Source organism: Boleophthalmus pectinirostris, unplaced genomic scaffold (genome assembly GCF_026225935.1).
Source record: "Boleophthalmus pectinirostris isolate CB_2022bp ecotype Guang Dong unplaced genomic scaffold, ASM2622593v1 HiC_scaffold_12, whole genome shotgun sequence".
Lineage (NCBI taxonomy): Eukaryota > Metazoa > Chordata > Actinopteri > Gobiiformes > Gobiidae > Boleophthalmus > Boleophthalmus pectinirostris.
In genome coordinates this window covers 10,814,807-10,839,126 of record NW_026571018.1, presented here as the reverse complement: position 1 = coordinate 10,839,126, position 24,320 = coordinate 10,814,807, and the positions used below count along the sequence as shown (strand labels likewise).

General features: G+C 36.5%; 2 protein-coding genes across 2 annotated transcripts; one reads left to right on the top strand and one right to left on the bottom strand.

Annotated features, from left to right (window-relative positions):
* Positions 1-8,483: 8,483 nt before the first annotated feature.
* Positions 8,484-13,662, bottom strand: LOC110156413 (microfibrillar-associated protein 3-like). Its single transcript, XM_020920614.2, has 3 exons — positions 13,401-13,662; positions 12,087-12,307; positions 8,484-11,492 (listed from the first exon to the last, which is right to left on the bottom strand). The coding sequence occupies exons 2-3, from the start codon at positions 12,298-12,300 to the stop codon at positions 10,888-10,890; spliced, it is 819 nt and encodes a 272-aa protein (XP_020776273.1). The 5' UTR covers positions 12,301-12,307; positions 13,401-13,662; the 3' UTR covers positions 8,484-10,887.
* A 488-nt stretch (positions 13,663-14,150) lies between these two features.
* fam114a2 (family with sequence similarity 114 member A2) lies at positions 14,151-24,141 on the top strand. Its single transcript, XM_055148523.1, has 14 exons — positions 14,151-14,373; positions 15,395-15,678; positions 16,586-16,685; positions 16,777-16,878; positions 16,961-17,064; positions 17,548-17,682; positions 18,234-18,395; positions 19,453-19,576; positions 20,678-20,763; positions 21,226-21,318; positions 22,023-22,147; positions 22,213-22,285; positions 22,646-22,699; positions 23,272-24,141. The coding sequence occupies exons 2-14, from the start codon at positions 15,424-15,426 to the stop codon at positions 23,362-23,364; spliced, it is 1,506 nt and encodes a 501-aa protein (XP_055004498.1). The 5' UTR covers positions 14,151-14,373; positions 15,395-15,423; the 3' UTR covers positions 23,365-24,141.
* The last annotated feature ends 179 nt before the right edge of the window (positions 24,142-24,320 follow it).

Below are 24,320 nucleotides of genomic sequence, written 5' to 3'. Positions count from 1 at the left end.
GGACAGAAAATTAAAAGTATGTGATGTAACTTTGTTCATGCATGGTCCACCACCTGCTTGGGACCATACAATGTTATTATTTGACTAAAATGGTCCAAATTATTATAAAAGAGCTTAATAAAGACAAAGATATCCACTTACTTTCAAACTGCAAAACCGTGTGCTGGACCCTCCTTTTCATTAGGGCATTCCTCTATACCAGTAAGTTTTGTATTTGAAAATGGTTCTGTAAAATGTTTGAAATTAAGTTTTACGTTGAACATAAAATCACAAGCAAGTGCAGAACCATTCTGTACTTGCTTATGCTCAGTTTCAAACTTAATTAGCCTTACAGATAAATAGTGTTATAGTATTAATAGTTAAATAGTGCGGAAATGAGCTTGTGGGTGCAGTGGAGCTGCTACGGTGTTCTGCCCTGTGCTGTAGGAGCTGCTGTGTGTTCATATTGTGACTGTAGCCTCTTATTGTAGTTTTGCTGACGTTGGTGGGGCTGGGTGTTAGCGGTGGACCAGGTTGTGCTGCTGTGTAAACTTTGCGCTTGGCTGTGCATTGTGCTCTGATAGATATAGTTCAGCCAGTAGTGACCAAATTTGTTACAATACTATATAGCCTACATATAATGCACATATTATATAATATATATTTATAATTTTGACTTATGCACCCCCCAAAACTTTATACCATCAGCCACCACTGGATGTCATGGTAGGCAGCAATTGGTCCTTGTTAAGGCCCAGGATCCAGGTCCATGGTTCGCCACCGAGAGAATGATAGGTGGAGATAGGGGGTAGGCGAAATCCAGAATTTTCAGAATGTTGATGGACTTTTTCTTATGCATCTCTACATCTTTATAAATTATTCACTGTATACATGAAATTTGTGACATTTTTTTGTATTTTAAGGACCCCAGGAAGACTAGCAACCACTTGGCAGAAACTAATAGGGATCCAAATAAAGAATAAATAATTGATCTGGTGTCATCAGCATGCTAACTCAAGGTACTACTCAATCTGAAGCTCTGTGATTTGAGTTAAACTAAATCTAACCTGTATTTTAACACAATCTGACCAGAAAGAACTGATCTACAACAGCTGAGCTTATTTGTGCTGTTAAACAAGCCTCTCACACATAAGATTACAGGTCCTAGAGGACTAGCATTAGTCAACAATTCTTCAGTCAGTCATGCTCACTTTTTGGTTGAAAATCGAACACTTAAACGGGACAATGAACACTTGTATTTACCACAGGCTCCTAAAAACTAGTTTTAAATCAATTTTTAGATAATGTCAAACCTTTTTTGGCAGTGTTTGCTAATGTGTGCATTGTGTTGTCATGGTAACTACATGCAGAATACTCCTAATCTTTAAATCTATACAAGATTACTTAAATAAACATGAATAAATCAAATCAGCTCTGAGAAAGTGTTTGGTTAAAATGTTTAAAATCTCTCAAAAGTTGATTCCCCTGTTTCTAATGCTTTCTGAATTTCCTTGTACATTTGTCTCATTCATATCACTTTCTATTGTGACCTTTTTGTTCTTGACCTTCAGACTTGGGCAGATTTTTCTCTGTTGGCTGCAGTTTGTCTGAGCATGACGTGACACTTCCCCCTCTGCTTCCCTCCAGAGAACTCACAGAGACAGTGGCCATTATTCCCCATTAGCTCCACTCTCAGGCCGGACACAGGCAGGGTCAGCAACACAGGGACCCAGGATGGAGTGTGAAGAGGTGCATTCGAAGAAGAGGGACAGAGCACAAGGTCAGATGGAGAAATACCTAGAAACAATTGTAAAATAGGACACTATATTCCAACTTTGTGTGAATGAATAATACATCAGGAGAGCCTTGTCCTGCACAGACTTTTATGCCTCTGTCCCATGTCCCACTTTATTTTATTCTTTTTGTTTAACCAAGGAAAAAAAAAATCCTATTGAGATTAAAAGTTTTTAAAAAGCTTCTTCAAGGTAGTCCTGGCCAAGAGTTGGAGTATAACACATAGTCAGAACATATATCCATCAATGAACATTGTTGTTTTTGCATGCACTTAACTCCTGGTCTTGTATCCAGGTCCCAAAAAAGTCCTCTGGAAAGAAGCTACCATTTTTAGATTTTTTTTTTTTTTTTCTTTTTTTGTGGTATTGGGTTTATTTGTTTTTTTTTTAAAGTTTAGTTTTAGTTCAGTAGAAAATTATCTTATGAGAGTTTTATTTCTGATTTTATTTCTTTATTTTATTTATCAGTTTACAGTTTGATTTGACAAAAATGCTTTCAAAATATTGGCCAAAAATGTTTGCGCTTTTCCACCTTCAAGTGCTTCACATGAAAACACACATTCATACACCTTTGTACACAGATGCTTGAGGTAAGGTGGGTCAAGTGTCTTACTCAAAGACACAAGACAGCGTTCATCTGTGGGAGCTGGAATCATACCGTCAACCTGTGGGTCAGTGGTCTACCAGTGATGATTATTTCAAGAGTGGGATTGGAACTGCAAACTTCGGATTAGTGGAAAAACACAAGAACTTATCTACTTTCACCCCGATTATTAAGAACAAGTGTGTTCCGAGAATCCATAGTTTCAAAAAGCACTACAAATACCAAATGAAATAAATAAAAACACTCAGGCCAATCATTTTTCTATAGGTCAAATCTGTGGAGAGGTGACCCAGCTCACAGTCAGAATTATGTTTTTCTAGGTATTTTTGACCAAGAAAACCACCCGCAATTGAATAAATGTAAGGTAGAGTTGTTTAATGTCATACTGTGGAACATTCCTGACAGAGCAATGACATATCCATAGAAAGAAGCAGGTGACAGACCCCAAATCAAAAATGTACATAGTTTTGCTTAGTTTTATCCAATCAATCAGTCCAAATAAAAGGTGCCTCCATCTTTCTGTGTTCTGCTGCTGGAGAGGAAATGCTGCCTGACCTCCATATTGCACCGTGCACTTTATGTGGCACCTGCACTTTTCATAATTATTGAGGAAGAAAAAAAAAAAAAGCAAAACTGTAGATAACATCTTCCTGTTTTTGTCTGTGTTTTTAATCTCATGGTCAACCTATGTCACATTCTGACTGCCATTCATCTTTTAAATTCTTGCAATGCCTTTTTATTGGGTGCTTCTTAAACTTCAGAGCTCCCTTTTGTTCAGAATCTCTCCATCAAATGTTTATTTGTCACTGTGTATTTTTTACAACTCAAACTAATTGTCCCTGGTGGAATTAATAAAGTTTCTGAATCTGTAAATAAAGTCATAATCTTTATTATGAGGTTGAGGTAAAATGCAACTTTAAACTGCACTGTATAACTTTTTGGTTGGGGGGTCTGTGACTATTTAGATTCTATGGATATGTCACTGCTGTGCTTCAGATGTTCCACAATTAGCTTGCATTTATTCACTTACAGGTGGTTTTATAGCTCACAAAACATGCATTCTGACTGTGCCTCTCCACACATCTGACCTGTAACTTGGTCTGGTTTGGTTCAGGATGATTTGAAAGGATTAACACCATATACTATACTCTATAATAGGAGATAACAAAAATAAAGATAATGAATGGCTTTTATTTACATTTTTAAGCAGATGTAATAGCCCAAGACCTATTTTATGTATTTTTAAATCTTGCTTAAACTGTATGGAGCCTTATAGGGAGTCTAATTTACTGCATGTTTTGTTGGCCGTGTGCAGAATCCTCACTCTTGGAAGGACACGCTGCTGCAATAAAACCAATTACTCTAAAAAGAGGTCTTAAGTGTTTGTTTGTCCTTCGCTGTTTCACACAATTCAACCGAAAATAAAGAGCTTTTGAGACGCAGCCAAAAGAACTCAGAGCCACTTCTCCGAACCATTAATCCATCTTGTCACCACACTTTATCCTGATTTTGGGATATTAAACGAAGGAAATTAGAAAATGTTTAATACTGACCTTGTTTTATGAGGAATTTTATGTTCAACAAGCTCTAATTTACAGCCCCATAAACAAAACATAATAAGCCTCATGAACCCGAAGAGGAGATTTAATAAAGTCTAATAATAGTGATGGATGCGCATTAGAATACTCTTGGGCAGTGCTCATTTGGGTGTGAGGAAAGCTGTGCTAGATACTGTAAAGCCGTGTCTGAAATACTGATTAAAGGGCCTATATTGCACTATTCTCAGATTTCTGTTATAATGTTGTTTCCTCATCACAAACAGACCTGAAGTTGTGTTTTGTTTCATTCACAAATAACACACAAATCCTGCATATTTAGGCTGAGTTCTTCTCTCAAACAAAAAAAACAACATTCTGTTCCCCAAAATGGCATAGAGCATTTTGAGCTTCTCAGATGTATCCAGACTAATAACAAAATCTTCCTCAAACATGTGTAAATGAAGCAAGACACAACTCCAGGTATGTTTTTGATGAATAAAAAACATTATAACATGGCTTAAAACTTACACAGGGCAATTTTGTATAGTTCAGAGGTAATTACTTATTTAGAAAAACACACAAAGATGGAATTTTAATATAATACTAAAGAAGAAATGATGATTAAATGAATACTGGGTGGCCACGTCCTTTGATTGGTTGGTGGGTTGAATGTCTTGGCATAAAAACACTGCTAGTGAGTGATAAATCCACTGACCCACAGGTTGGCAGTGTAATTCCAAGCAGCTCCCACGATGAATACTGTTGTCGTGTCCTTGGGCAAAACACTTAACGAGCCTTGCCCCTGTGTCTGTGTATCCTTGAGGTAAAGTTTTGCCTTGACGCTTGCACGCTATTTACCTTTTATACATAAATCAAGTAATCTTTTTTTTTTATTTCATTTTTTAATACTGAATGGACATAATTTTAAAATCTAAAAGAAATATTCATACCATACCCGTGTTTCTCATTGATTCTTAAAATTATGGTAGCACAACTTATTATGTTTAAATAATTTCATCTCATTCAATTTGTGGATTATAAATGTCACTTAATGCTTAAATTTTAAGAGCCCATATTACGCTATTTTCTGATCTATGTTATAAGGTTTCCTCATCACAAACAGGCCTGGAGATGTGTTTTGTTTCATTCACACATCTTTAAACACACATCCTGCAGAGTTCTTCTCTCAATGATGATGTGATGTGATGTCATGTGGCAATACAGGGAGTGCTTCACTGTATTTTAAACTAAACACACCTTCAGAAGAATCATTTGAATAATTTCAGACCTGGGATTGCCAATCTCTGCTGAACTTTTTTTGTTCATGACAGTACAATAAACAAGTATAGTTCAGGTTGTTTTTAGACTATTTTAGACTATGAGTGGTGGCTGTATTAATGTGAAACACTGCATATATTTATTTTTTTCTTTTTTATACTTGCTTTTTCTACTTCATTTTTGCACTCGACCTTATGTTCACTCCCCACTCAGTGTAGTAGTAAGATGAACTTGCCAGTCTGTGCGACCACCACATAAAGCAAAGTGTCTTATCCAAGGACACAGCAGCAGTGCACTGTAAATATGATTTTATTTTTATTTATTTACATATAAATAGGACAGCACACAATAAATCTGCAATATTTTTATACAATGATATATGTATATATATATTATATATATATATATATATATATATATATATATATATATATATATATATATTTTATATTTATTTTTTTTTATTTTATTTCTTATATAACTTGTGAACTTTTGACCGTAAACTCAACAGTAACACAGAACAGATTTCGCCCTTGAGATTTCAGCTGCTGTTTTTATATTCAGTGTACCAAGCTAATGTCCGTCTGTCCTTCCAGAGCTATTCAGATTTAAAAATAACAAAATCTTCAGAAAACACCTTTAGCCTTGGTGCCTGTTTCAAGTGTGAAGACCTGTTTAAGGAGTAGTGGCTGTACTCAGGGGGCACTGCTTGACTCAATTGATTGAGTGGGGCTTGCGATCGTTCATCTTCTGCAGACATTTAAAGGTGCATTGAGTAACTTTTCTGGTAGCGGGTCTGTGAAATGCTTTCCTCCATGGAGATGTTATTGTTTTGTCTCTGATGTTTCACAATAGTGTTAAACCTTTCTATCATCATGGAGACCAAACCAGACCAAGTTAAAGGTCAGATCTGTGGAGAGGAGACTCCGTTCTGTCTACAACTTCAGAGCTCAAAATTCTCTGTTCCACCTTACGATGTCATGTAGTGGTAGGTTTCAAATTAACAGCTACTTTTTTACCTTTTATTCAGTAGAGATTGGAAATTCCAGGACCAAAATCATACAAATGATTCTAGTGAAGGTGTATGGAGTTTAATAACACAACGGAACACTTCCTGTATTGCCACATGACATCACAAAGTGGGAAAGAGTGATTACTGTTTGAGAGAACTCAGTCTAAATCTGCAGGATTTGTGTGTTAAACATGTGTGAATAAAACAAAACACAACTCCAGGTCTGTTTTTGATGAGGAAACATTATAACCACTGTTGGGCAAGTTACTTTGAAACTGTAATGCGTTATTTATTACCTATTACTGTCATTTCAAAGTAATTCATTACATTACAATATTACTGCATTTAAAATGTAAGGCATTACATTACTATTGCATTACTTTAAGTTACTCTCACCAAAATAACTTTTGCACTGTATATGGACTGAACCAGGACTAAACCAGGACTAAACCAGAGCTGAACCAGGACTAAACCAGAACTGAACTAGGACTAAACCAGAACTGAACTAGGACTAAAACAGGACTCACTGTAGGGACGGGCTCGAAGGTGACCGCAGGAGAAAGGAGCGGCTCTGCTCCGCACCTCACGGAGGTAAGAGCGGCTGTCACCCGATCGCTCTTTATGGACACCCTGCTGCTCGGGCTCACGGCCCTGATTTCAGCAACTATTTGCAGGTACCCGAGCCGGTGCAAGAGTCTGTTACAGCGCGTAACTTCTACCTTCCTTCAGCGTGTCCAGAAGTCCAACTTTTGTGTGATGGTTGCATCTTCCTCTGCCTTTTGAGTGCGAGCGCAGGAGCCTTTGTCGGTGCACAACGTTTCGTCGACGTTGTGGGTTTCGTCGGGGAGAAAACTTGCAACCGTACAGCACTTCAGAATCACACTGCTACAGATTGAACATGTATTTAAATTTGGCAGCTGAACACATTCTGTACTGTACTGTACAGGAGACAGGAGTCCCTTGGCCAGTCAGGACGCAGCGGGAGGAACGCAATACGCATTCATACAATGTCACAAAAAAGGCATGCAAAATTGCACAAAAAAAAAAAAAATAAATAAAAAAAAAATAAAAATCTGCGAAACAGCGAGACCGCGAAACGTGAACTGCGATAGAGGAAGGGACGAGTGTAAACCAGGTCTAAACCAGGTCTAAACAGCGAGGAGTTCTTTGTCAGTCCTTTCGCCCGCAGTTACCTGAAGGTCTACGAGGGCGCATCTCCGGCGTTTCACTGCTGCTGATATCGAGGTGATTTTAGCGAATTTGCATGAAGAAAAACCCACCACTTCAATCCAGGTTAAAAAAAAAAAAAACATTGTAACGCGCGTTACTCACATTTGTACCGAGTAAAATAAAAAATAAAAAATTTCCCCTGTAATGCCTTACATTTCTGCTTTACAGCAAAAAGTAATGCATTACTGTAATTCGTTACTTTTATAACGCGTGACTCCCAACACTGATTATAACATAGATCAGAAAATATCCCAACATGGGCCCAGTGTAAGCCACTGGCATCACAGTTATTTTTTATTTTTATATTTTTTTCATCAGTCACATTCATTTCTATATAAGATGGTGTTTTGCCAATGGACACAGCAAAAACAATGAAGTGCCATAGTGCCATAGACCAGTGAACCATGAAGAAGCTGGACAACTTCTCATGAGTTACTGATGTGCATGATTTTTATTTTGTTTTATTTATGTGTAGGCCTTTTTTATTTTTTATTGATTAATTAATTAATGGTTATGCATAAAGAGGGGGGAAAAAAAAAAAAAAAAAACATAATTAAAAAACGTGACAAACAAAAAACAACTTACATTTAACAGATTAATGACATGTGTATCCAAATGCAGCAGATGAGTGTTTTTAAAAATAAATAAATAAATGAATAAATAAATAAATAAATAAAGCACGTTGCCTGGTTTCTAATACAACAGCGACTCCCTGTGGTGGATACCAGCACAGCATGAGTTCTTTTTACAATTACTGTAAAGTGTTGTTACTTGAACATAAAGATTGAATATTCAGTAAATATAGATAGAACCAACAAACATTAGGACATTTTATAAGTCTATCTTGTAATTTGTATTTGTATTCGTATTTGTATTTGTGTATCTATCAAAAGCTGGTGATGTATATCCTAAATACATAGATTATTTACCATACCTCATTTACCAGAACAAATAGATGTTACTGTCAGAAAGAAAAGTATTTATTTGCATTATTTATTTTTTTTAACTAAAAGTTATGTCTATGTTTGTAAACACATTTTGTTGCTCATTATAACAGTTATTTTCTCCTTATTGTAGTAATTATATTCACAGATTGACATGTTGTTGACTCATTCCTGGTTTAATGCTGGGTGCGACTGGCAGTTACACAATGAAGAAAAAAAGCTATTTGTTCAGTTCAAGCTAAAGTGTCAAAATAAAGAAAAGGGAACAATTGCAGTGTCAAAAAATGATTATGAAGAAAACACAACACGGGAAAAGAAAGGAGAACAAACACATAACACACAAGCTGAGTCAGACAGTTAGTTTGCTTGAAAGTAAAGAAACAATATAATAACAATATAACCTACAGCAGGGGGTCTTCAACCTTTTTCTGTTACCTTTACAAAAAGAAAATGCCAAAGAGCTACTGATTTTAGTGGTCACAAGACATTTAGCCTTAGATGAGGAACAATTAGATACCTATAAAACCAAAATCCATGCATTATTAGTGCACAAAGTTAGGCATCAGAAATATACATTTACAATGGTAGTTCAACAAATTTAAGTTACTGAACACAATACACATTCAGAACTCCTTTGGCAAGCTATCTGGAAGAGGGTGGAGAGCTACTGGTAACTCCCGAGCTACAGGTTGGAGACCCCTGACCTACACATATTCAGACAAAGGTTATAGTCCCAGTCAAAGGTTCTGTAATATAATGATAAACAATAATAGAGAAACTACTTATGGCACTGACACAATAACAAAAAAGTAAAATCCACCCATCCATACCACCAAAATAATACCAGTAAACCATTTTTTAACAGACAGTAACATTTAAAAAGGCCTGAGCTGCAACAGATAAACAGCTGAATGAAGCAATGATTAGCCACAGATGTTATTTATTCACCCCTCTAAAGCTCAAATCTTATATTGCAACTAAAATGACAAAAAAATATATATTGATACAGGTTTCATACATTGAATTATAAGTCAATATAGTAATTATCGTGACAGGCCTAAATCCATTGCCGGTGGGAAGAAAAAAAACAAACAAACAGACAAAAAAACATGAGTTATAATAAATAAACAACAGATTGACACACTTCAGTACTTAGTTTGCATGTGCAATGGGGTATTATTTGAACCTTTTATGGCTTAAATCTTATCATATTCAATTCAATTTTCAATTCAATTTTATTTATATAGCACATTTAAAACAACTTCAGCTGACCAAAGTGCTTCACATAAAACTGAACAAAACAGAAGTAACAGTTACAAATACATATATACAGAAAACATGTGAAAGCCACAATAAAACCACCAAGATAACCTGACTAGCTAGTACTAAATGCCAGGGAGAAGAGGTGAGTTTTCAGTCTCGTCTTAAACTGTGTTACAGATTGAGAGGATCTGACAGGAAGAGGAAGGTTGTTCCACAGTCTGGACACTGCCACAGAAAAAGCTCTGTCACCTCTTGTCTTGAGCCTAGTTTTGGGCACGACCAACAGGAGCTGGTCGGCTGATCTCAGGGCTCTGGGCGGAGTATACGGCTGTAGTAACTCACTCAAATAGACTGGACCCATAGAGTGCAAACATTTGAAAACAATTAATAACATTTTAAATTGCACCCGATATAAGATAGGGAGCCAGTGCAGGTCACACAGAACAGGTGTGATGTGTTCATGTTTATTAGTATTTGTCAGCAGATGAGCTGCAGCGTTCTGGATGTGTTGTAAGTGCTGCAGGGAGCCCTGGTCTAACCCTACATATAAAGAATTACAATTACAATTAAAATATTGCCAAATAATAACCAAAAAGTACCCACGATAAATATTCACCCCAAAAAATATTGTTCCAGCTTTCACATATTGAACAATAAGTGGATACAGTGATCAAGGAAAGTGATCTTAAATCAAAATAATCAGTCAGCCCTATATGTGGCACTTTCCCTGTCAAAACAACAGCACATCCTATCACAGATTAAGTTCATGGATGTATTTTAAAACACACCTATCATGCAAAATCAACTTTTTAGAACTGTTATAGTTGTTTTCCCTCACCATTTACTCACCTGAAGTTGTATTTGGAATGATTTGTGCATGTTTGAGCAATCTTTAATCACTTATTTTCAAGACGTCATTTTGACGTTGTCTCTGCCACCAGCATATGCTCACTGATCTGTACTTCATTTTCCACTTAATCATTGATAGCCATAGAATTCTGCAGCACTTTGGTACAAATGGAAATGTGTGATCTCCAACTATCCATAGGAGAGACCGATACTTAGCTGTGATGTTGTTTATGCCGATGTCAGCTCCCATTGGGCACTAACTTTTTTTTTTTCTTTTCTTTTTTTGGAACTCGTTTGAGATTAATAATGTGACTTAAAATGTGCAAAAATAGCATAATGATCCACGGGTGTCATAGATTATAAGTAAGACAGAAGCACAATAGGTCTTCTTTAAATCCTACTTTACTTTGTCCACATGTTCTTCTAATAGTGCATGTACTGAAATCACTGCATTACCTTCTCCTCTCTCTGCTTGGACCAGCAGACTCTCTCTTTCACACAAGTCTTCATTTTTCTCCATCTGTGGACTGTCTACTGCAGCCTCCTCTCCAATCGACCCACAGTTTAAAATCAGAGGCGGTAATGGCACACTTTTGGCCAAATCTTCAATATGCCTAGCAATCTCCATAGTCTTAAACTGTGTCACTTTAGCTAACTCCAGTGTCTTTTCTGATGTTATAATGGGAATCCTTTTGGCCACTTCGAACGCCTTCTGTAGCTTTTCTGCCCCTTCCGTTCGGAAAAACTCATTGATAACGCGTTCGGTTTTCTTTAAATGGCTACTCATCATACAGAGGCGAGCGAAGTTCAGGATCATGGTTATGGTGAAGGTGACCAGGCAAACAGTCACGTAGTACAGGCCCAGACCGCTGTCAGTGTAAGCGACGCGAAGAGTGACAGTGAAGTTTGAGGAGTCAGAAGAGCAGGTGTAGTGCCCACGATCCAAGAAAGAGACAGAGGTGATGTTTAAGGCTCCGCTCTCCTCAATCTGCCACTTTCCATCTAAAAAAAACCCCAAAAAAACAAAAAACAAGAACTAGTCAATATAACAAATATAACAAAAAGGTTATACTCAGAAGTCTGTATGATAAAATATGAATATTATCTGATCCTTGTGAAATCTGTGACTTTGGTAATATTGTCATACCATGATTCATGCCACTGACCATAGACTGTATAAAGAACTGGACTTAGGGAGTGTGACGTCACTCATAGCATTCAGCTCCAGTCAAATGAAGCTCATCACGGGTAGCGATTAGAGAGGACAATTTGGAGCTGAGTTCCATATTTGCAATTTTGACCATGAGTATCATAACAACCAAAGAGCGATAACAATCCAGAGCAAGGCTGTTGAAGGTAATGGGCACGTAGCAATCAAACCTGTTGCCAACACAAGTAGGAGCGTCCTCAGAGAAAGAAGACACCTGGTTAGTCTGTTATTTCAGTTCATATTGATTTACGGGCAAAATGGTTAAATAATTACAACCAAAATGCCGAGTCTAACAGCAGCAGTTACAGAGAGAGAGGGAAATGTGTTTTGTTTTTTTGTTTTTTTTCAATACAAAGTGAGTTGGAGCCAGAGCCGATGGAGCTTACCTTGGTCAAACGCCAGTAGATCCCCCTTTGGAGTAAACCACTGAATGTTGTCTCCGGAGATGTTGCACTGAATGAGGACACTAGTGCCCTCTAGGGCCAAGATGTCCTGCTTCAACAAACTGCTCTTGTACTTGGAAATGTTTTGAAACAGTGCCCAGTTCCCATTGATGAAAACATGAAGAACAACCAGCACATGCAAACGAGGACCAAACATGGCAGACCTGTGGCACAGAAAACAATACAATTATATTACACATAAATGATTCTTGTGGACTTTAAGCCCTGTTAGAATTGTGTTACATAAACATACCTGGGCTTGTGTTTTGTTTCGTTCACACATGTTTGATTAATCCTTTATTATTAGTCTGTCTACATCTCTAAAGCTCAAAATTCTGTTCCAACTTGTCAGATTGAACATCATCAATATCATTATCATGCTTTTCCATGCTGGTTGTGCATTTGGATTTAGAAAGTCTTTAATGGTGCATTATGTAACTTTTCTGAAGGGCAGTCCGACACATACACATCTCCATGAAGATGTAATTGCTTTGCTTGGAATGTTCCACAGAATGGCATTAATCAAGCTACAGGTGTTTTTAAAGATCAAAAATACCTTGAAAAATGTGCATTCTTACTTCATATATCTGATGTAACTTGATGGCTTTAGCTGTTTTGCTTCTTTGAGTCAGAAAGGATTAATGCCATATTTTGGAACATTCTAGGCAAAGCAATATCTCCAGGGAGAAAAGCTAAATTTAAAGACACATAACACATAATAAGATTCCATTTGCAAAATTTGGGTCAAATACATATTCAGCTCAGCTTTTAAACCTGTCCAGGAAGATCAACGTTTGAGAGAAAGACTAAAATATGAAGTGCTGAACAAGGATCATTTCAGAACATGTTTGTACCAAATACTAAAAATACGTGGAAGACTGTGATACTTATTTCTTTGTAGACAACAATAGAATATTTTAACTACAGCGTTTGTGAATTTCTTGTAAATGGGAGCATTCAAATAGAAATTATGTTTAGCCCTACTTTTTATGTCAATATTTAAAAAATTTAGTTTACTCAAGATATTTTACAGTGCACTTTCTCTATATAGACAAATTAGTACAAAAATGTTGGAAAAGTTATTGTTTTAAGTGTTAGTACTACTGTAAAATGTGGCTAGACTGGTTTGAAAACAAGCTGCCCTGGCTTCACACAACTCACTCGAGTCTTTTAGAATAAACAAACACTGATACACAGCTACTGAAACATAGTACGTAGATAGTAGCCAGATGATAAAAAGTAACTTGATTGGATTACCTGTGTTCAGAACTTGTCCAATAGTTCAATCTGTTAATTTAATTTCCTCAGTACAGTGGCAACCTTTGCTCTGAATATCCACAGAAACCAAACAGGATCAGTGCTGCACTTCCTGGCTCAGGTGCACTGGGGGCGGAGCTACACCTGTCTTTGAATGAACAGGCTCGAGCAGTATAGCACAATTTAATTATAATGTGTTATATGTTTATGAATAAGTAACTGATTTAGGGCGTGATCAGATATGAAAAGAAACACTAACAAGTAATCAGGCTACTCCACATTAGCAGTAAAAAGGGTTTAGTTAAAATTTCCAGAAGATTTAAACACAGTCAGCTATGTATTCAAATTCATAAAACGTATGTGTCAATTAAGACAGTGAAACTACAACTACAAATGTACTTATGTGAGCTTCTCATGACAGAAATGTACTTAAGGAAAGTAACGTGAATATGATGAAATATCTAATGAGCAGCAACAAGCTAAAAAAAAAAAATAAATAAATAAATAAATAATAGACATGTGCATCGTTTGAACTAGCTTCAACATAAAACTAAACGCATTTTAGAAAAAAACGTCAGAAAATAGATATTTGAATGAACACACAAATTAATAAAACACAAAACAATATGTTTACAATGTTTTGTATCATGATCGGCACTCCAAAGGTCTAAATTTAGATTCGTATTTAACTTAAAAATTGGTATTTTGCAAGCAGTCTCTTGTTTTGAAAGAACAGTAACCGGACGTCGTTATACGCAGCAGTCGTAAACAAAGTGACGTGGCCAAAGGGCTAATCCAGCAACGAAAAAAGTCTGCCTAAATTTCACAGTTTATTGCACAGATTATTTTGCAATGTCTGAAATAATTTCTTAAATTATCATTCCAAAGGTTACGTTTTAAACTTTCAGTCTTAAAACGTTTTTACGGTCCCCCTCTGTGGACACTTAGCACCCAGAAGCTACAAGCAGCTTTGGTAAGTTTCAATAAGAATTCTCTGTATTTTAGAGTTCACTCCAATCACAGTGAGTATGTGATGATTTATATCGCATACAGTGACTTTAAAACCAAGAGACATAGTTAAGACAATGTGGGGGTGGGCTATTTGTGATAATACAAATATGGTGCACATTAATAGCAGCTGTGTTATGTAATACATCATGAAGGTGCCAAGACATTGACCCTGTGGGAGATAACATGGCACATTATCTTCCTAAAATAAATTCGAGTTGATATTCTGTGGTTTATTTTCGTTTTAGTAACTCTTATGTTGCGTTGCTTGTTATACTTGTTATTAGGGAAAACCATCATGATATATTGTGCCCCCATAGTCTAGGCACTCCATGCTTGTGCAGTATTGTCATACATATGAATAAATAACTGTATTTAATCTGCAAATACTGCTTTTTGATTAATAGAACAATACGTATCATTTATGCATCATGTCATTTGTAGTATTGAATAAAATAATTCTGATATGAATCGCAGTGCCACTAAATAATCAGTATAAATATTTGGAAAACACTGGTCTGGACTTGGAACAATGTTATGTTATGTTGACCTTTCGCACATTTTGAGGTGTGCTATGGTGCTGAAGAAAATATAGATGATAAACGCTAATATTTAAACAAAATTATGACACTGAAACAATAACCCTATAGCAGAATTATTCTAAAAAAAACTATTTTAAATGTGTAATATGTTTAAAAACACAACAAGAAAATACATAAATAGCTGAATTACATACTTAAATATTTAGTTTGTATGTATAAAGAGTCATCAAAATTAAGTATTCAGCACTCTTGAGCTGAATTCTTTTCTTCCTGATTTGAAGGATTTCCCGCCAAAATAAAAAAATAAAAAAATAAAAAATAAAAAAACTGCAATATTTGGTTTATCAGGATGTCCAAATCCACTAGTGCAAATGGAATACATTTGACATTTACTTTTGTAACATGCTTTTTCTTTTATAATCCAGTCATATATTTTTCCTGCAGTTATGTCCAGAGGAGATAACTGAGAAGAGATGTCAGTCAACGAGAGCACAGAGGCAGAGACTTTTTTTGAGGCGGTGGAAGATCAGGAGGCTTTAGATGAAGGGTCCCAGCCAACCTCACCTGCACCGAGCTCACCTGCGCACACACCTGACAGCTCCAATAACATCTCCACAGATGTAGCACCAACGAGGAGGGTGAGGAGGAGACCGGAGCCCAAAGCCCCCACTCCACCCTCTGAGAAAACAGAGGAAATGCACAAAGAGGAACCACAGCAACCAACCAAGGTACACAACACAAGTACTAGTATAGACAGTAGGGATGCAATGCTGACACAACAATACAGAGAACTATTGATACTTTGCAGTGACATCATGCTGAGGGTGTTTTACATGCATCTCTATTGGCAGAATGTTCACCAGTTACCATGGTGACACAATGCACACATGAGCAAAAACTGCCACAAGCACTTTAATATAAACTGGAAAGTCAAGGAAAAGTGGATTTAAACTTGCCTGTGATCAATATCAGTCTTGTTTAGGTTTGATTTTCAGTGAAAATGTGAGAGTGACTAACTGATAACTGACAAACTAACTATCTTTTAACTGTAATCATCATGTTAACATCAAAGCAGCTCACCTGTTGTAGTTTTAACTAAGTCAGCGCTTTCTGGTCAAATTGTGTTAAAATAAGTCTAACTTGTGTAACAGAGCTTCTAACAGAGTAGTGCTTTCAGTTAGCTCCACACCCTGAGAGAAGGCCGATTACATCAGCTGAAAGGATCAATTACAGTATGTTGCATTTCAGGCTTTGATACCTACAGTACCTCAAATGATGTGCTGAACTAGAATGGTAAAAAAAAATAGATGGAACCACAATGTTGCAATAAATATTGTTATCATGTAGACACTGACATTAGTGAAAATTAATGTCCTTTATAGTCCTCCACATGTCCTCAGGCAGACCTGTATTAAATAATAAATCAGACTGAAATTTAATATTTCTTTTATTTTTAGTTTAAGCTAAGTAAGTATATGTTCCTGTATACATAACATTGCTTGGATTTAAAAGTTGTATTAATATATTTCATTTATTTAAAATTGTAAAGAAATATATTACTACATGTTATCGTTGATGATGATTTTATGTCAGATTTTTTTTTATTTTTTATGATTGATTCATGTTTGTCTCTAGAGTCCAAGTGAGTCGACTGTTGCTCAGGGAGGATGGGGTTACTGGGGCAACTGGGGCAAGTCTATCCTGTCCACGGCAACGGCGACAGTCGCAACAGTCGGTCAGTTGAACATCAGCATCAGTCCAGAGTAGACAGATGTTTCAGTGCTTTTTCTATGTTATAAACTCACGTAAAAAGTATTTTCCTTTAGGTCAAGGCCTCACTCAGGTGATTGAGAAGGCTGAGACATCTTTGGGAATTCCCAGTCCAACTGAACTATCTGCAAAAGTCGAGGAGGAGCAGAAACAACAGGGTAAATTCTATTGTATTTTTAGTTATTATATTGATACTTTGCAGTGACATCTCACAATAACTCTTTGTTTTTTTCTGTCCAGGAGAATCCAGCGCTGAACCTGACACAGCCTCTGGAGAAGCCTCATCTCCGGTGTCAGGAGCCATGGGAATGCTGTCTTCTCTTAGCAGCGTCGTACAGACAACTGTAAGCAGCATTTACAACATGACTATGATTCTAGGAATGTCACAGAATTAGATTTTTCTTTCAGAATAGAATTTAGCTTCTTTGAATGTAGCTTCGGGGGCTTTTGCCTCTTTTCTGCTTCTCTGACTATTTTACCATTTGATTTTCTAACTTCCAACAATCTTGCTAAGCCCTATGAGCGTCTGCTGTTATGATTTCAAGCTTTACAGAAATAATTTTATATTACGATCTGAATAACACACAATTATCAATTAACCATTTATTTTTTTCACATATTATTCAAAGATGGTAATAAAACAACATGGCTAAGCTTGAGGTTACGGTAGACTTTATTGCACAACTCATAGCCAAGAAATCAATATTGGTGAATTTCTAATCTAAATATAAAAAAATGAAGTATACTTTAGATTGTGCTTATATATAGTGTTTTAAAGCTTGTCTGACAAATGTCTAAATGTGTGTTTTGGCTTAAATTCTGTTCAGGGTAAAACGGTAATCACAGGAGGTTTGGACGCTCTGGAGTTCATCGGTAAAAAGACGATGGATGTGATTGCCGAAGGAGACCCAGGATTCAAGAAGACGAAAGGACTGATGCACAGGAATGCCACCCTCTCCCAGGTACATTACACCAGATGCCCTTCCTGCCAATATCTACCAGTCCAGTATTGTGATGAGGCACAGATGGAGACAGAAAAGGAATTGGTAGTTAAATCTGGACATCTTTGATATCACCTACAAATATTAAGGACAGTAGTGGTTTAGCGGTTTACTGGTTTGCCTATTGTGTGTATGAATGTGATATGAATGGGGTGGTGGTGAGGGGTTGGCACATATTGGCTGCCTCAGTCTTCCGCAACTGTAACTTACCTTATGCTTATCTTAAATGTGGAGTGAATGGATAATGTAATGCCAACCATTTTTGTGTGTCCAACAAAGAGCGTAGCTAGATAAATTGAAATAGTTATTATTAAATACAAATCTAAAATGTTAAAATTGTCTTGAAAATAGATTCAGAATTTCACCGTTTTATGCTAATATGGCTGTTTGTGCACTTTGAGATTTCCTACACGTTTCTTCTTAGATTATGTTCTTTTTCATTTTGCAATTTACTGATAATTTAGATTGCTCATTTACATTTTCAGCACCTCATATTGTTTGTTGTTGCTCAGGTTTTGAGAGAGGCAAAAGAGCGTGAGGAGCTCCAGACCGCAGACACAGAGTGCGACACAGACCGGAAACCAGTTGCTCATTATGGGATGCTGTTTGACGAATACCAGGGTCTGTCCCACCTGGAGGCGCTCGAGATCGTGTCCAGAGAGAGTGAATCCAAGGTGCAATTTCAAGATTCATCTGACCCTCTCCTAGCGTCCTCTGCTCTCACTCACAGCTTCTTTATGTCCTCTTTCACAACATTCAATAATCTCCTCTTTCTTGGCAACCTTTGCATCTTTCTGCCCATATTTTCACAACCCTTCATCTGCACATGTCCAAACCATTTCAGTCTGAACGAGAGATGCCAGGGTCAATCATTTCTGAAATAAATTTTACAAATGTCAAAATACACTAATTGTAAGAATATAATTAGCTATAATTTTTCTTCATTCCCAAAGTAATAAACCTTAATATAAATATATGACAAGGTCAGACTGAACTTAAGTTTAATTTGATAGAAGTTGTTACGTAATGGTCATCTATGAAGTACTGTGAGTTCAAGTAGTTTTTATGCTTAAAACATATATTTTTTCTAGTAGTTTATGTTTCCTTTTAATACTATTCTTAATTTCATTAGCAAGACCTATGTCAACAATAAATGCGATGAAAATATTTATTGATTAATGATATAATGATATGATGATGTAGAGGTGGAGGAGGTTGAGGCATGGTCCTGCTCCAGAGAGAGAGAGACAGAGAGACAGAGAGACAGAGAGACAGAGAGAGAGAGAGAGAGAGAGAGAGAGACACAGAGAGAGAGAGAGAGACAGAGAGAGAGAGAGAGACAGAGACACAGACAGAGACACAGAGAGAGAGACAGAGACAAAGGTCTCAGTGCAGTTTAACAGAAGAGCCAAAAGTGCCCCTCCTCTTTGTTCTGCAGCATCACAACAGCCTCCAGGGGAAAGTGAACACAACAGGAAAGGCCTTACTCTTACTCTGCTCTGGTGTTTTCATTGGTGACAAAATAGGTCAATAGGTTGTTACTGTGGTTTGAATGTTTTAAACAGCTAAAAGTTAATACAGCTAAAACAACAAAAAGATAATACTACCTTTAAACTATCAGTTCAATAATTATGTCCAGAACGTTACATTTACTGTCCCTCTAATGGGAAAGTGTCTCATTATTTCCTTCTTTCCTTTATAATTTAAAAAAAAATATTTTGATGTGTTTAGGTGAAGTCTGTGTTGACGACTCTGTCCGGAGATGAACTGATGGATTTGAGAAAAGAGCTGGAGGAAATCAAAGAGGCGTTTTCTCTGGTGGAGTTTGATGATGATGACGATGAGGAGAAAACAGGTGAAACAAACAATGTAATAAATTGTGATCATTTCAGTGTCTTAAAGATCACATATTGTGCTTGAGCCTGCTATATAAATGGTAAATGGTCACATTTTTCTATAGCGCTTTTCCACCTTCAAGGCACTCAAAGCGCTTTACAACAAGGAACCACTCACCCATTCATGCACACATTCACACACCAGTGTACGCAGACACTAGGGGCAAGGTAGGTTAAGCATTCAGCATTCATCTGTGGGAGCTGGAATCACACCAGCCAACCTGTGGGTCAGTGGATCTGACCGCTCAACCTGTGATGTTTTATGTCAAGAGCTGGCTTCGAACCTCCAACCTTCAGATCAGTGGGCGAATATAGTTCAAATGTACAGCACCCGTGGATCATTATGTTTTAATGATCATCTAAAACAATTTAAAGAAATAGTCCTCAGACTACTGCTTTAGAAAGATGTGGTGCCCAATGAGAGCCGACTTCGCCAGAATGATGATGAAAAGAGTCGGTGTTTCGGATTTGTTGGGGCCGCTGTGTAAATGGCTCATATTGCACACGCCGCAGAAAGCCGCCCTCTGCAGACAGACACACAGACATCTGCGCAGACACCTGTCCCAGGGCCTCGGGGGCACTGTCTAAATAAACTTCTTATGTGGCTTCCTTTCCGCTCTGTCTGAAGTGAAGATGTGTATTTACGTACTCATCTGGCTGAATGCTACTCGTATCACTGATTGAGAAAATAAGACTGTAAAACAAAGTTAGTACAGAGCAGTGGCCGTATGCTGGTAGCTGTGAACACAGGAAGGAGGTAATATGGCGTCTTGAAAATAAGTGATTAAAGATTACTCAAACAAGCAAATGACTCCAAATACAACTTCCAGAGGGTAAATGAGAAGGGGGAATAGCTATAACACGATTTAAAGCTCTAATAAAAATAAATAAATAAAGGGTAATTCAAGTTGTATTATTATTATCATTATTTTAATTTCATGACAATGTGTTCAAATATTACAACGTGACATCCTCACTCTTTTGACTACTGTTAAAAATGTATCTTACAGCATCTGTATAAATACCTCGTGACTAGATTGTGTTTTTATGTATGTTTTCAGATGAAGACGGCTCAGAGTTTGAGAAAGAGTTGACAAAAGCATTAGAAGGACTCAGCATTTCTGCCACAACGGACAAACTCACCAAGGTGAGAATTCAAAACAAACATTTGGTCCAGACTTTTGCATATTACACTATGTTCTGATCTATGTTATAAATGTTGTTTCCTCTTCCAAAACCACCTGAAGTTGTGTTTTCTTTCATTCTTTCATGTTTAATACACAAACCCTGCATATTTTGGCTGAGTTCTTCTCTGAAACAGTCTGTTCCACCTTGGAATGCCATGTGATAATACAGGAAGTACTGGATACACCTTTACTAGAATAATTTGTATAACTTCACCCCTAGAAATGCCAATTTCTATGGAACAAATGGTAAAAGGTAGTTGTTAACTACAATTACATGATATCACACGGTGGAACACAGCATCCTGAGCTTTGGAGATGTAGATGGACTAATAATGCAGGATGACTTAAACATGTCTGAATGAAACAAAACACAATTCCAATTATATATATAATTATTTTAACTTTATTGTTTCTTAACCCAGGCCTGTAAGAGCACGTGTTCTCGAATCACCTCCATCAATGCACCAGAAGTACAACAAGAAGAGGGTGAAGATTCAAAAGTTATGTCTGTCGAGGTAAAGATTTTCAAAATATCATCTTTTAGCTGGAAGGTTAAATCCTAGCCCCGACCGGTGCACCCGTTTTTTTGGGTCCTTAGGCAAGACACTTCACCCGCCCTTGAATGTGGAGTGTGTGAAAGTGATTTTGTGACGTTGAAAGCCATGTGTCAGATTATTACTGATAATTTGCAGCTGATGTCATCAACATTCTCTGGGGGTGTCACGCTAATTGTAGATTCTGCTCTGTCTAAGGCTTTATTACGCTTTAATATGAGCTTTATTTTAACACAATCTGACCTTAAAGACTTGATTTATTTGGAACTACAACTGCTGATTTCAGCGGTTAAACAAGTCTCTTACACGTGCATTTACATTCACAAGCTAGACAATAGTTTTTTTTCAGTTAGTCACTCACCTTTTTTGTTGAAAATCAAATGACATGAGAGCTTGAACTGATAACAGGCACCTGAAAATATGTTGTTTAATTCCATTTTGTGCTTTTTGTTGACTTTTCAGATAATCATAAAACTTTTTTGGCTGTGTTTGCATTGTGTCACCATGGTAACTCCTATATATTCCAACATTAGACATACACGTAGAACACTCCCATCATGATGTCACTCTAAAGTATCAATACAGAAAATGGCACACTTATAGTTATTGCTTCTTCTGCTTCAGTTCTGTGTGATTAGTTAATTTTACCAAATGCTTTTTTTCAGGAGGTCCACGCTGCTGCCATCCGGAGTCTAGCTGAACTCACAGCTCGCTCCATCGAACTTTTCCACAAACTTGCCGAAATGATTCTGTTTTCAAATGGAGACGTGACGCCTCAAGTTCTCTCACAGTAAGAACCTTTAATTATCAAAAGTTTTTAAACTGTTTTTGTTTTTCACACTTTCTGTTTTTCAGGTTAACCATCATTTTGTGCAAAGAAATCTCTCTACTTTCAAAGAAATTCACCTCATGCCTAACAACGACAGGGGTAAGTTTCCTCTATTGATCACATTGTACTTTACCATAAAATATTTTAAAGGTAAATTCATAAATGTTGATCATTGCTATTAGTGTATTACAACACAAATCTACATTACTAGAATATTAATTGTAGTTGCCCCATCTGTATTAAATATTATTGGCCTGTAGAATGTGTAGTCATCTGAAACCCAGTGGTAGTTACTTAATAATTAAATCAATAATACAAATTATAATGGTCAAAATATATACCTATATATTATAACTATATAGCAGAAAAAAGCACAATATGTATTTTTAAAGGTTTAAAGTTGTGTATAGAAATTGAAGCTTAAATTATAACTTTTTTACATCTATTTTGTGTCCACAGAACAACGAGAAAGGAGATGTGCTCAATCCTCTGATAACAGGAGTTTTTCTCGAGGTTTGTCTCAATTTTGGCTAAATTTGGTTAATTGATTTCAAAAGTGTCTTTTAACGTTAAAAAAAGGCACACTAAAGGATTATGATAATTTACTAACTGTAATAAACATTTAAAGGCAAACTATTAAGCAAAAACTAGTTTTCAGAGCTTTTAACCATTATATAGTTGTTTCCCCTCACCATTTACTCACCTGAAATTGTATTTAGAGTGATTTGTGCATGTTTGAGCAATTGCTTATTTTCAAGACGACATTTTGCAGATTTTCACCACCACCAGCATACGCCCACTGCCTTCTTCTTACTTCATTCTCCAATTGTATGTTATTAATGGGTGATACGCACAGTATTCGTAGTTATTCATTAATATATTAAGTTATACAGCGTACACAGACTTGAGTGCTCAAAAGCTGTAAAGAAAATCTCCAAAATTATCATGGGCATCAATATTCTGTTTGTAGGTGCCATTTTGAGTACTTTAGATTTTTGTTGCTATGCATGCTGATTGCTAATGTATCATCACTCTGAAATCCTTGGATATAACTTTTAATTAACCTATTGTGTGTATTTTTACAGGCTTCTAACAGTGCGTCGTACATCCAAGACGCCTTCCAGCTCCTCATGCCAATTTTGGAGATTTCGCACATTGAGAGAAGAGCTGACAAATAATCATGGCTTCTTTGGCATCTTTTTAATGGAAAACCCACTATTCTCAGGAAAACCTTCTGAGACTTCTAAACAGTGTTATTAAGTTTACCATTATGTGTAAAGGAATGTAGAGGGAACGGTTTGTAAGTCTAGCAAATGGGAACAAATGTTTGGGGGCTGAGTATCTAAAGGGCACAGGTGAAAAAGTTCATGCAAAGTTCACAAGCAAAATATTCACATAACAATTGAAAGATTATGACAACTAAATAAAAGATTCCTTCTCCTAAAGGTGCACTGCCTAACTTTACTGGTAGACAGTCCACCACCTGTTTGTATCTATGGAGATGTTATTGCCTCGCCATGTTAATAATGGGTAAACACTTGCAGTAAAAAGTGAACCTTTATTGGGATTCTTTTTTTTTTGGTTGTTTTTTGTTTAACATGTTTTTATTATTTTTTTCAGTTTAAATTACACCATTCATTTGTGTGCTTTAGTTCTCAGCCCTTGCCAATGTACTTACTACGTACTATTTTATGGCAATACAATATTTTCTGGAAAAGAGAAGAGGCTTGGTTGGCACAGTATTGCCTCTAGAGGGGGCTCAAAGTGTAATAAATGGACAATTTTTTGTTTTGCAAATAAATGACAATATTTAAATAACTTTACATTTACACCAATTCCAAGGAAAACTAGCAACAATTTTTTTTGTTCTGACATTTTTTATTAATTTTCAGGACCAAAGATAATTTATAAAAACTGAATATATTAATAACCTTCATGTTTTCCCTATATTTTTTTTCTTGTAAATGTGGTAATTTGGGTATTCTGTTATAATTGTACCTTAAATTGTTCGAATGATTGAAGAACATATGGTATCAGTCAGTGGTGTTCTTGTAAAAGTGTCTTAACAAAATAAATTATATTGTTATGTGCATCTTTCATGCAATAATTGTTTTTTGAACGAGCCACTCTTCAT